The sequence below is a fragment of the Schistocerca piceifrons genome, chromosome 11 (assembly GCF_021461385.2).
Source record: "Schistocerca piceifrons isolate TAMUIC-IGC-003096 chromosome 11, iqSchPice1.1, whole genome shotgun sequence".
Taxonomy (NCBI): Eukaryota; Metazoa; Arthropoda; class Insecta; order Orthoptera; family Acrididae; genus Schistocerca; species Schistocerca piceifrons.
Window position 1 is genome coordinate 121,724,691 of NC_060148.1, and position 14,631 is coordinate 121,739,321.

The following is a 14,631-nucleotide window of genomic DNA, read 5'->3' on the forward strand; positions in this document are numbered from 1 at the left end:
GTTCATTGACCGATTCCTTCAATCACACAGATATTGGCAATTAATAGGATGTATTACCATCAGGATATTATTGATGATATAAAACACAAGCTTCTCACAGCTCCAAGGAAACCTGGAAAAGGTTGTCTTTCCTACTTCTGAGCACAACAAGGAAGGGCGGGTTGAACATAGGCAAGTGCATGATAATCATTTTAAACAGTATCCGTGGCTGGTGTTCTCCCAAGTTAAAAAGGGACTTTTTTGCATTAACTGTTCACTTTTTGTGAACAATAAAATGGCTGGAGGAAAGAAATCCACTATTGCCAAGAAACTTGTGACTGAACCACTATCAAAGTTTGCCAAACTTACTGGTAAAGATGGGGACCATGAGACTCACTCTCAGCTCAAGTACCATATTGAAGTATCAATAGATGCAAAATTATTTTTGGCAACACGAGGAATGCAAACTTTGTGTCATAAATCAATATCAAGACAGAGAATGGAAAACATTAGGGAAGACTGAGACTGTCTTGTACCTATAATAAAAACAATCATATCTCATGGAAAGCAAAATATTCCCCTGAGGGGGGGGGGGGCTTAGACATGATGGGAGTCTATTAGAAAATGATAATGATCGTGAGAGTATAGTGAGTAGTGAGTAACACAGGAAACTTCTAAGCTCTTCTAACATTTAGAACTGACGCTGGAGACTTGCAACTAAAACATCACCTTGAGACCACTAAAGCGAATGCCACTTGCATATGTAAAACAAAGTGTAACAAACTTATTTCGTGCTGTGAAACAGTGATGTTATCGAGATTACTGGAGGAAATCAAAGATTCTCGTTATTAAAGCATAATCTTCGATGAGACTATGTACATAGTGCACATCGCCCAACTGAATTTAGCTGCTAGATATGTTGATGGTGACGGCAAATTACACAAAAGATTTTCGAGTTTCATTGGCAGGACACTTAGAAGATGCAACAAGTCCACTAAAGAGACAGCTTACACTACACTCGTTTGTTCTGTTAGAATATTGCTGCGCGGTGTGGGATCCTTACCACGTGGGATTGACGGAGGACATCGAAAGGGTGCAAAAAAGGGCAGCTCGTTTTGTATTATCACGTAATAGGGGAGAGAGTGTTGCAGAAATGATACGCGAATTGCGATGGAAGTCATTAAAGCAAAGACGTTTTTCGTTGCGGCGAGATCTATTTACGAAATTTCAGTCACCAACTTTCTCTTCCGAATGCGAAAATATTTTGTTGAGCCCAACCTACATAGGTAGGAATGATCATCAAAATAAAATAAGAGAAATCAGAGCTCGAACAGAAAGATTTAGGTGTTCATTTTTTCCGCGCGCTGTTCAGGAGTGGAATGGTAGAGAGATAGTATGATTGTGGTTCGATGAACCCTCTGCCAAGCACTTAAATGTGAATTGCAGAGTAGTCATGTAGATGTAGATGTAGATGTAGACAAGGATTGTAGTGGAAACACTGACGATGAACCTGACGTGTCAAGATGAAGAGCGTAGCATTACTGGTGAAGTATTAGGTACTACAATTCTAAGGAGAATGGAAAGCCTTTCTCTGTCCCTGGAGAACTGTGTGGGTATAGGCTGTGATGGTTGCTCAGTTAATTACAATGATATGAAGAATCTTTGTCTTCACATTACATACCTGATGTACTGATCAGTATGACACTTCCTGTGTGCTGATTTGAACTGCATAGACCATGTTACAAAATACATTTTTTTTTGCTACAGTGTTAGAGGCATTTTAAGTTTAAATTAATCATGTTTGCTGCCAGAGGTGACAATCTGTGAAGCACTTGACATAAATATTTAAAGATCTGAAGACAAAGATACACAGAGTTTTGTAAAAACACTACATGGTATTTTCAGCTCAGGGAGCTTATAAGCAATTTTAGGCAGAGACAGAAATAGGACAAATAAAAAATACTTTCATTCATTACACATTTTGTTGGTTTTGAATACACCTCAATGTATGTATGAAGGTATCATGCCAACTCTTATTATCTGGTGAATGCACTGAAAAATGACACTGAAAAGAGCATTTTTTAAGAGGTAAGGAGTTACTGGAACATGTAGTCTATTGTTAATTCATGTGTACTACGAACTCATGTATAAAGTGTAAAAGCTATAGCTCCTAAACATCACTCCACATTAAATAATGAAGTTGACTGACAAATAAGTAAAATGGAAAAAATGGATTGATGTTGACAGGCAACAAAAATATGCAGAAGCTAATGGTACCATCACTGATGTAGTGTTATAAATTGATAAGGAAATTTTATATTTAATATTTCACTGCTTCATAGAAAACTCACAATTTGCAAAATGGATTTCTTAAATCTGGAGATCTACAGACTGACTTTGTAGATAGTGTGTCTATGATGAACAAAGACAAAAGTCTAAGTGCTCATTCATAACATGAATAAGTACAGGCTTCACAGGTTGCACCTGGATGCTGCAGGAACATTTTATCATGCCATCATCACTAATGAGATCTAACACATGAAACAGTTTCTGTTGCTGTGTTGTCTTATAAATAATACCTGATGTAAATAAGAAGATCTCGCATCTCAAAAAAGTTGACAATTCGTTGAGATGGCCATACTTCTCTATTTGAAAACAAGTACACATTATCCAGTTTGTGTTCAAAAGTATTAAAAGTGGAAATGGACTGTTATTCTTTGCTGCATGACATGGTAAAGTCATCATGGATGCTATTGATGGTACAATGAGGAGAGGAGTGTGGAACCAGATGAAACACAGAAAATGGTATGCTGGCTGAGCTACAGATTTTTATAAATGTGCACAAACTCAGATTCAAGTAAAAACCATGTTTTATGGTACTGGAAGATGCGTTTCTGGACAACTGAGTGAGTGTAACTCACATTCAGCTCAAACATTTTTGCTCACATTCAAAACTATTATTGTTTTTTTACCTTAAGCTACAATAATATTATTGTCACAAAAACCCTGAAGCTTGAAAAAACCAAACATCTTCTCTTAACTAAGGATGCAACCCATCGAAGATGTGCTTGGTATTCAGAGGTGGAAAATGATTCTTGCGGGGATCAAATGCTGCAGACGAAGACACAATAGCAACAGATGTTGTCAAAGGATGTGCATGTTGATCTGATAAATCCTGGATTGTTTGTCACTGTAGAAATTTTAAAAGAGAGAGGTATAAAACAATTTCTGTGGCATCTCCGAAAATGCAGAACCTATGATAATGTTTTTGAAACCCATTCCAAAGACTACAATTTTTTCACAAAATACAAAAGTGACAGCACTTTTTATTAGAAAAGAACAAATTTTAACATTAATAAATTAACCAATGATCATTTAAAAAGCAACAGATATTACTTGTCTTTAAAATTGGGACCTATGACTGTGTTGCAAGATGAATCTTTTAGAAGAAAATGTAATATAATAAAAAACTGAAAGACTTATGTATTTAAATTGTATGATCTATGTATAGTTTTAGTTTTTTTGAGTATCAAAAATTGCATTATGAATAATGCTATTTGTGTGAGCTGTGAATAGAATCTATGGTGTCCCAAATGCAATTAGTTTTTGACTTTTATCTTCAAGATTTCAAGTTTTAGATACAGTTATTGCATGCCTAATTTAACATATTCCTTATGTATTTGGATTTTAAAGGAAGGGTGCAATTCAAATAATTTATGATTTATACGTAATTTTAAAGGATTCTTTCAGAATCTACCTTTAATTCCACACAGCAAATTGTGTGAACCCATTATCAATCATTTAGAAAAGGAACTGTTACTATAACAATGAATGAAACTCACTTTTCATACATGTTATTGCCCAAGAGGAAACTTGGAATCACTCTTTCCTCAGCTGAATTGTCTTTTTATTCCACTTACCTTTAATGTGTAAGTATACTGTTGTATTCCATTAAGAAATAATTGTATCTCTATCCACTGCAACTACCAGGCCTACTGATCATACAACAAAATCAAATTATTTCTAACATCAATTGGTGGATATTTAGTAGTTCAGTCATTTCCACAATGAAGTAAACAAATTTAGTTGATAACCTACAAAATATTTCAATGCACCCTACGGATTGTTCATTAAAATTATTTAAACCAATACTTCACAACAAGAGTAATTAGCTTTTATGTTGGTTAAGTGCCACAACACAGCTGACCCAAACACTACTCCTCAAATATTATGAGAATCAATAGTGGACAGATTACATTAACCTCTCAACAGAGCGACATCATTTTATGACAAGAACTTAAAAATGTTCTGACATTTACTCAGCCATAACCTTACTTGCAGATCAGAATTTTTATGAGAAAATATTAAATTCTTTATAAACTCGACAACTAAAGACAATATGATTCATCATTGAAGACTTAGCGCACATCCATTGAGTTAACTGTGTTGCAAAAGATATGTACAATACCAATCCGTGTTTGCAACATCTGTACTCAGACACTGGGCTTAACAGACCAAGTGTTGTTTTGAACATTATACATACTGGTTAGACAGAGATGAAAGGAAACACAGTTTACCAATAAAATGAAAAAAGGTAAGACATATGTACTTATTTCCAGCAATTATTTGGTTCGTATTTCATGGCATATTTCCCAAATTTTAATATATAACAGATACAAATAAGAGAGACTTAAATAATCAACGAAATGTTCTCCTTCACTATTTACAGCAGTCTCCAAATGCTGGGATGACTTTTTCATACTGTAACTGTACAAGTCACGTAGAAGTGGAAAAAACTTATTGGCATCACATTAAAGCCTTAATCTCCATTTACTCAGGGAAACTACAAGTGTTGTGGTGTTAAATGAATAACACTTACAAGAACTGAATCTCAGCTTAGCAACAATAAACTGGTTCATAGTAATAAATGATACCTTGAGAGGAAAACTGAATACAGAATGGGGAAACAATACATATGATGTCCCACAGGGTTCAGCACTTGATTTATCCAGACCTACATAAATGTTGTGCTAAAACCATTGGAGATGCCTTCAAAATCTGCAATGCTTGCCGATAACAAGTACACTGATAATCGCCAAACACATTCATACTAGAAACAGCCAGGAGAATAATGGAACATGCTTGCAACTGGTTTACAGGCAACAGCACAAAAATTCAACCTTTATACTTACAAAAACGTACATCATGCAATTCCAAACAAATTCAAATGACTTACAGATACAAGGAGATATCAATGACAGACACTGGATGAGGTTCCAAGAGTTAAGTTCTTAGGCATTCAGACTGATAATAAATTAAGGAGGCACCAGCATGAGAACGAGTTAACCAAAAAGCTCATATCTCTCTGCCCTGCAATTAATGAATGTTCCTCCAGAGTGTCTACATGCAGAAATGCTTCCCAGCACGCTTTCACTCAGTCCTAACCTATAGGATAATTTAATAGTGCATGGCAGCAATGAACAGTATTTATCCTATACAAGCTTGTAGTAGGAATGTGATGTGAACACTCTGCATCTACATGTCACTATGGAACTCCCTATTGCCTTTTACATTAAATAACATTAATATTTTATTTATTTCTGGTTGGTTTTCCCAGAAGATAATTCCAAAAACAAGTGAAAACACCAAAAGATGCCATCGTAATTGCCTGTAGGTGAGTAAAGCTGAGGGGATCAACTTGACAAGTTTACCAATTTTTGGACCCCATTTCAATTGAAACCCAAGCAGACACCAAGGAATTGTACGCAGTATGTTTCATTTACTGTGTAACCAGTAGTGTCTACTTCTTCCAGTAGCAGGTCATTTCTGATTGCTTTTCCATCTTATAAAATGAGTCCTCAAGGGATGACTTGAACTGGTAGCTGCAACATTAATAAGGGTAAAGTGCTGTGCAATATGGGGCAGGAAGTTTGTTGGTAGTGATCATTGGTAGTGATCAGGAGTTATTACTAAACGTAAGTAATGTGATGAACAGTTTGACGAGATTAACACTGAACTGGATCTGAAGAGAAGTGAATTCTGTAACAAACTGAAGAAAGTTGACAATATTAGAAAACACATAGATGGCCAAAAAACAGAAGAGATGGGAAATTATCAGAAATATAATTTTTCATATAGATGGTACACCACTGCATTGGAACCTGCATTGATCAGCTAAAGGGGCTGCAGAACTGACCTTGACATTTTCTTCATCTCACAGTATGGTATCTTTTTTATTGGTGGGAGTTTGTGAAAGGCTCTACCTATGTGCCTCCTCTTCCAACAACACTCTATGAATTATGATGCTACATGGGAACAGCAGTGAGTTTCCTAAACTGACATGATTGCAAATGCATGGATCAAGTCTATTGTCTGGATGCTTAAATGTGTAGAAAAGGATTTTGATATTTGTGATCAGTAAATGACGAATCTGGTCCTAAACACAGCTGTGAAAAGTATCTTAATGTTGTATGTGCACACACACAAAATGTGAGCAATGAGAAAATCATATGTTTCCTTTGTAAATAAAGGTTTTGCAGGCATGTATAGAGGTAAAAATCTGACCCCAATTCTGTACCTTTGTAATAAATAAAGTTATAGCCTTGCGAAATCTGATGATTTTAAACATCCTGAGGAATTGCTTATACAGGTATAACTTCTTTCAGTGAAATATGATGATCTTAATTTGTCTTGATGGGTTGCACTTATTGTTGAATGTTTCAGAATGTTTTTCAGAAAATTAAATTTGCTTTCAACACTGTAACCTCTGTTCTGGCTAGAGATATGGTGTGAACGTTGTTCATTTGTTCATTCTTTAATTTACACATTGCATTCCATAAATGAAGATGTGGATGGATGTGGGATGAGCCACACTGCAAATCTTAAGGCAGAAGCTCCCACAGGAATTTATCTCTGTGAAGTGTAGTGACAACCAGCTGTTTGTGACTAGTGCTAATCTACTCACATGGCTAATTAAGGGAACTAGTAATAGATTATTTTGTATGTATGTATATGTACATTTACTGCTATGAAAAATATCATTGTTGCTCCTACTACATTGGTCAGCTACTTATTTTACCAAGTATTTCCACATAGATCTATACTCCGCTATCCACTTAATGGCACATCGCGAAAGGTACTCCATAACCCTGCTAGTCATTTCCATTCCCATTCCACTCACAAATATGAGTGAAAAAGACTGTATATGTGCCTCTCAATCAGCCCTGACTTCTCAAATTTCACCTTCATAGTCCTTATGTGCTGTGTATGTTGGAAACAACAAAATCGTTCACCAGTCAGCTTCAAATGGCAGTTCTCTAAATTTTCTCAATAGTGTTTCTAGAAGGAACATCACCTTCCCTCTGGGAATTCTCATTTGAGTTCCTGAAGGATGTCCGTTATACTTGTGTGTTGTTTGAACCTACCAGTAACAGATGTAGCAGCATGGCACTGAATTTCTACTTTGTTATCTTGATAGCTTGCTCTAGCTTCTCATGCAATTACCTAATAAAATTCCCAATTCCTCAATTAATACAGAATCTTGCTGGCCATGTGTCACTATCAAAATGGTCAGCCCTATTTTTCTGCATCATTATTAAGCTCTTGCATTTTATGCTCCCAAGACCACAAAGGTTGCATGTCCCTCTAGCTGACAGAGCTAAGATATTCACTGCACAACTGCATGTACTACTCAGGATCACTGTTACGGTCACACAGCCTGTTCATAGATTTCTCAGATGTCTACCACTGTTTAACCCTTTGCACTCCATAAGGCAGACACATGGCGGCTCCGCGTGCTCTTATTTAAATCGCTGCTGCCTGGGCGGCAGTGCACCGCAGAGATTTACACGGATTTCTTTGTGGAAACAATGTGGTCCCTGGTAAACAATTGGGGCATACATTAAAACAAAATGTGTGCTTTCATTCATATATTTACGTAAGCTTTTACAGTACAAAACTTTCCATTGTGTGGTATTTTTTGAAACACTCTTCAGGGTGGAGAGCTGGGTTTCCTGAGCATGTTTCGCAGTAATACACAGTTTCGCACCTGCCACCTTTCTTATTTCTGTCTGAGCACACTGCACAGTCCTTATGCTTGTTCCCAGGAAGCTTGTTGATAATGTGCAACTTTCCATTCAAGTGTTCCCCGTCATCAGAAGTTGAACGATGTCCTCGTTTCTCTCCTCGAGTTCTTCCTTCGGCAACTAATCGTCTTATAACACTTTTACAGAATGCTTTGTGAGACGGTATTGTCAAGTTATTTTTCTTACAATGGTTCTTGTATAGTAAATAGCTGTTTACAAGTTCTACCTTCAACCACCAGAAGTATAGTTTTCGCCACCACTTGAGACTTTTCATTAGAAAACCGTAACTGGAAGTAAAATGGTCAGATCGATCAACTCTACCCGTCTTTCAAGTATAATCAATAATCACATTTGGTTTCTTTATTTCTTCCCTTTCCTTTCTGTTTCTCCTTTCTATAACTGACACTGAGTTATTGGCTTTTGTAGAAAGCATGAGAACTGTTCGTTTATCTTGCCGTGCCAGAACCATCATTTTGTTGTTGCAGAGGCATTTTATTTCGTGCTTCCTTAGACACAGAGCTCCTTTCTTGACTGCAGCTGGAAGATTTTTGCGATTGGCCTGAATCGTTCCTGAGATGAATGTTCTGTTTCAACAGCTCATAAGCTAATACAACATTTGTATAAAAATGGTCAGTGTACAAATGATACCCTGATTGCCCTGTAGCATTTCTGATATTAGCTAGCAGCTGAAGAACTATTCTCTCAGAAAAATTCAAGTGTGGACAAATCAATGCCTCAGTTGTTACAGCACCAAAATAGGGTATCAAACTGCAGATATAACCATTTGATGAATCCGAAATTACATAAACTCTGAGTCCCCATTTTGTTGGTTTTTGAGGATTGTACATTTTGAATAATACACAACCCTTGAACGATACTGTAGATTCATCAGCAGCTAAATACTGATATTGTCGATAAATTTTGAGAAACGTGCCAGACAAGTAATTCAGTACATTTGTCACTTTACTCAGACGTGACTGAACCTGACTGTTGACATGTGTAGCACTCGTCGGATTAAAGACATGAAGTGCCCAGAAAATTTGCATAAATCGTTGGCGACTAAAACAGTCTGGAAAGAAGTTGGATGATTGTAACCATTCTCTTGAAAAAAGGTCCTGCAAGTTCTTACACTTTTGTAATGCCATATTCAACAGCACACCATGGAAGTGTTTCATTTCTTCCATAGTAACAGTCCAATCATGCAGAATGTTGTGGAAGTGGTGTCACTTTACGTATTTTTGATGTAGCATACCTATTCGTTTCATCTGCTATTTGTTGAAATATGTTATCTGTAAAAATTAATTGAAAGAATCCGATGGGCGATGATGGAACAGAACTACTTTCTGTTATAAAACCCCACTTTAATTCGTCAAAAGGAAAATCTGTGAAGTCAGTGTCAGTGTCGCTCTACATTCGCCACGAATCTCTGCTGAATCACTAGAAACATGCACATTGCCGCTGTTTTCTTTGTCATTGTCACTCGAATTGTTTTGAAAAGAATCACTATCATAATCAAAATAATTTTCACTCTCGTTTTTACTTAGAGTGCTCCAAAAGATCTAAAATCTCTTCCTCAGAAAGGACTACAAGAAGAACTAGCCATTTTGAGCGCGTGGACTTGAACGTAATAATTACAATCTTTGACTTAACACAGCTGCTACTGTTCGAGACAGGGTTAACACTAGTTCTCCTAGATGGCAGCACACTGCAGCAATAATGCCTAGTAGACTCAAAATATGTCTGAGAGCTTAGAAAAGTCGTGTTGAATGAGGCTCGACATCCGAGCGGAAAACAATGGCACTCGACATTGGAGTGGAAAGGGTTAATCTAAGTTACATATTTTCAAAATAACAAGTGGGGTACATGTCAGTGATTTCAGTGCCAACCACATGACATGGTATTCCAAACCACACAATCAGCAACACACTGTTCTGAATGCTTGCTATGGGAGCAGCACTCCATGCAGTGGACACTATCCCTGAACCTCTGGCCCTGGTGCCATGGAGACATACTGCTCGGCTTGTGATCTCTTGGGCTGCATACAAAGGCCAATATGGCTTTTTGTATTTTCATGGCAATCCAGCCACTTTGATAACTACAGCTATGCCCTAGGACACACTACAGATCACTGTTTTAGCCAAACTCCTCATATGCACATCCCTGACTACTATGCATGGCATTCTCATTTCTGTAAAACCCTTCTTGTGGAACAACACTCCTACTGTTTCACTTACTGTCCTGTCTACTTGCGATGCCAATGCATCCCTTTCATTTGTTTAAAATGGCATAACATGAGTCTCTGTGACAAAGTCTTGGCCTGTTAGCTGTGAACCAGCTACTCTCCTTTACACACTCTCTGAGCTGTTCCTAGCATGATCATTTGGTTCCTTGACCTGTATTCTTGTATAACCACCATACATTTCTGTGTTGAAGAAGCCAACATTTCGTGCCTGAAGAATGCGTTGTAACTGCAACAAGTTTGTTTATGAACAATGAGATCAAGAGTGAGCCAGTACCCAACCTTCGCAAATGTGTGTTGAATGCTCCCCAATACTTGTCTAATTTCATTCCTGTGACACGTTTATCAATGTGAGCTTTTCCTTCCCTTAGCAAGGTCATAAAGCATATTTAAAAAATAATCTTTCTTCTTTAGATCTGCCAGGACTCAAACGGTGAGGTCATACATGGCTTCAGCTATGTATAGTCATTCACCAAAAGACATAAGACATACACAGAGTTTTTATACGAATGAAAATTTTATAAGTAATACAACAGGTACCATTGAAGCTGCCACAATATGTACAGGTTGTGGTCAACATATCGGGGCTGATCTAGAACCCACAAATTTCATCTCTGTTTTTCAAATCCCAAAAAAATTTTACGACAAACTCAAGAATAACTATGATTCACACAAAATATAAGAACAGCCAGTGTTCTTTTGAATTCTATTTATCAGAAGTTGTTGAAAGTACTAATATTTCTCAAATCACCTACACTATTAGAACTTACACTTCATCTAAATGTGAATTTCGTGACCATCACAAACAACCATTATACAATGTAGTTGATATCAACAAGGGCTACAGAGAACAGGATTATACCAGCTACTAGTCTCCAACCACTTCTACTTAAAACAGTCAGAACGTGAGAGGTGATATGAAAGTCAAGTGCAGGAGTACAAGAATACTCGACAATTACGAACAGCAACAAATTCCAGAAAACTGACAATATGTGACAATTCCACTGCAATGCATCTTTTACTCTACAGACTTAACAAAAGGCTTACTACTTGAATACATGCAATACATCAGAGATGTAAATACTTACAGTATTCTCAGTTATATTTAATTCAGGATCCTCCTTGATAAAATCATTGGGCCAAGATATTCCCAATGGATGTTCAACAGACTGAAAGAAGAAAACAATCTGTGAATCATAACTGGTTGCTATCTTCTGTGTGTATATGACAGCTCTCAATATTCCTTTCTCATTAGTATCATCCAACTTATCAATTGGGAAGAGAGTGTGTCAGAATGCATCCAAATCAGTTCTATTGCCCCTGATTTTGCTATCAGCCATTGTGCAGTATTTATTTGGCATACTTTCAATTTCTAAACCTGTTACATAATCCACTCTGGTTTCAGAGGCACTATGGCCTACTCTATCGGATGGTCGTACTCCCATATACAAATTTGATATACGTGTGTGGAAACATTTCAAAATTAAACTCAGATAATATAGAGATGCAAGTAATCTTCCAACAGTAAACCCATAAACAAGAGGAATTTTTGGTCATTAATCAAATGAATGTGGCATTCCACACATTATCATCAAAATTAACCAAATTTAATGTTATTTACACAGCTTCTCGCCATATCATCATGTATTTTCAGTGCCTGCTCTTTAGGGAACAATGCAAATTTATGTCATGTGTACTGGGGGAAAATCATAAGGAATTACACAGCAGGATTTCAGTAATGATGTAAATACTACAGTGAATAGTGACTGGGAACTCTAGAATATATACCCATCACATTTCACAGTTCCACATGTTACAGCACTGTGACACAGACATGTAACAAGATTAACAATTACTTCCAAGAGGAAGTCTTCCTTGCTCCGTTGACACCAAATATGTACTTAAGGCATTCATTACATAGAATCACAATAAAAAATTAATGCAAGGTTCATCATGCAAGGTTCATAAAGATAGGCTTGTTACAAGTGCTGTTAAAATGCTATTGGTAATACCCTATAAATAACATATCTAACTAGAGTTTCTTAACTACACTTCCTGCACAATAGAGTGCTTGTGTGAAAACTTACATTATGCTCAGATCCGGCAGCATGGTGTTTCAGTTCAGGATTTTGCTTTACCCAAACACTAGGTTCATCAGCCCTTAATGGGTACCGAGCGAGGTGGCGCAGTGGTTAGACACTGGACTCGCATTCGGGAGGACGACGGTTCAATCCCGCGTCCGGCCATCCTAATTTAGGTTTTCCGTGATTTCCCTAAATCGCTCCAGGCAAATGCCGGGATGGTTCCTTTCAAAGGGCACGGCCGACTTCCTTCCCCGTCCTTCCCTAATCCGATGAGACCAATGACCTCGCTGTCTGGTCTCCTTCCCCGAAACAACCAACCAACCTTAATGGGTCTTCAAGAAACTGAAAAACGAAGAGAGTGACGTATCAGGGCATCTGTGTCTTGTGCCTACATGACACTGTCATACAGAGGGAGAGGGGAAAAAGGGGGCTGGGAGGGTAGAGAGATGGGGGTGGGAAGAGGGGTGTGAGAGGGAGACGGGGTGGTCGGTTGGGGCGGGGGAGACGGGGTGGTCGGTTGGGGCGGGGGAGACGGGGTGGTCGGTTGGGGCGGGGGAGACGGGGTGGTCGGTTGGGGCGGGGGAGACGGGGTGGGTGGGGAGAGGGTGGGGGAGAGAGGGTGGGGGGAGAGAGGGTGGGGGGAGAGGGGTGGGGGGAGAGGGGTGGGGGGAGAGGGGTGGGGGGAGAGGGGTGGGGGGAGAGAGGGTGGGGGGGAGAGAAGGTGGGGGGAGAGAAGGTGGGGGGGAGAGAAGGTGGGGGGGAGAGAAGGTGGGGGGGAGAGGAGGTGGGGGGGAGAGGAGGTGGGGGGGAGAGGAGGTGGGGGGAGAGGAGGTGGGGGGGAGAGGAGGTGGGGGGGAGAGGAGGTGGGGGGGAGAGGAGGTGGGGGGGAGAGGAGGTGGGGGGGAGAGGAGGTGGGGGGGAGAGGAGGTGGGGGGAGAGGAGGTGGGGGGGAGAGGAGGTGGGGGGGAGAGGAGGTGGGGGGAGAGGAGGTGGGGGGGAGAGGAGGTGGGGGGGAGAGGAGGTGGGGGGAGAGGAGGTGGGGGGGAGAGGAGGTGGGGGGGAGAGGAGGTGGGGGGGAGAGGAGGTGGGGGGGAGAGGAGGTGGGGGGGAGAGGAGGTGGGGGGGAGAGGAGGTGGGGGGGAGAGGAGGTGGGGGGGAGAGGAGGTGGGGGGGGAGGAGGTGGGGGGGGAGGAGGTGGGGGGGAGAAGGTTAGAGGGGGGGAAGTTTCTTATCAATCTATTTTCACTAAGTGACATGCGCATAACATATCCAGTCAGCAAAATCTTACAAGACCATATCTTGGACATTGGGCAATGGCTAAAGCAAAATTATATTCGACGTTCACCATAATGCGATCATAATAATGATGCTATGACACATTGGAAAGTAACTTTTTATTCCAACACTGGACCATGTTACAACTGGCATGAGAGACCATTTTGCTGAAGAATATATTTATGATTTTAAATTCAACATCCTTTTTCCATCACAACTACTGGAACATGATGGTAATGATCTGGTGCATAAACTAAACCAGTGCTTAACTGAACTACTGTATTTTGAAGACGACTCACACTTTGTGATTAAAAAGAGACTAATGGGACAGACTCTTCAATACAAACTACGAGCATAAATGCCCTTAATGATTGTGATTTTGTTATGCAAGATTTGTCTCTCTGTCCTAGATCTGACTATCCTACTTTGCACACGCTGTACCAAATATTTGTCTGTTGCTACAGTAGAAAGAAGTTTTTCAACACTGCGGTGTACAAAGACATGGCTGAGGTCAACAATGAAGGAGGATCCGTCTTAATGGCTTAGCTCTGTTGGACACTCACCCTGACATTGCTTGTCCTGCTGACAATGTAATTAACCAATTTGTCAGAAAGAATATGTGCATAGAATTCATCATTTAAGGTACAGAACCACAATTCTAACTTTTTTACATCAAAAGATGGCATTGTCTTGTATATGTGTATAATCAGTTTAAATAAAACTTTCTTACACTTTCCATATGATTTGATTTTATTACAGTAGAAGTAAAGGTAGCTCAAGATATTTTTAGTGAGCCCTCCTTGAGGTTTTTCTGTATCCGCCACTGTCTCATATGAGATATGGTGTAAAGTTCTATTGGCCAGCTGTGAACTGTGGTTCTTGTGCAACAACAAAATCTGTTGGTTGGGCTCAGAGGACATCCTAGGCTCACTTTTTGGCTGTTGGCTGAAGAGGCAATGAACATTTCTTA

At 39.3% G+C, this 14,631-nt stretch overlaps 1 protein-coding gene across 3 annotated transcripts in view; it reads right to left on the reverse strand.

The window, feature by feature from the left end:
- Window positions 1–14,631, reverse strand: part of LOC124720520 — a 76,601-nt gene that overhangs the window by 40,754 nt on the left and 21,216 nt on the right. For 2 of the 3 annotated variants that reach the window (XM_047245878.1, XM_047245877.1), the window contains exon 4: window positions 11,391–11,471. The exons of the other annotated variant lie outside the window; for it this stretch is intronic. In XM_047245878.1, the coding sequence (XP_047101834.1) occupies window positions 11,391–11,471 (81 nt within the window). The remainder of the gene's footprint in view (window positions 1–11,390; window positions 11,472–14,631) is intronic. 3 annotated transcript variants of the gene reach the window in all.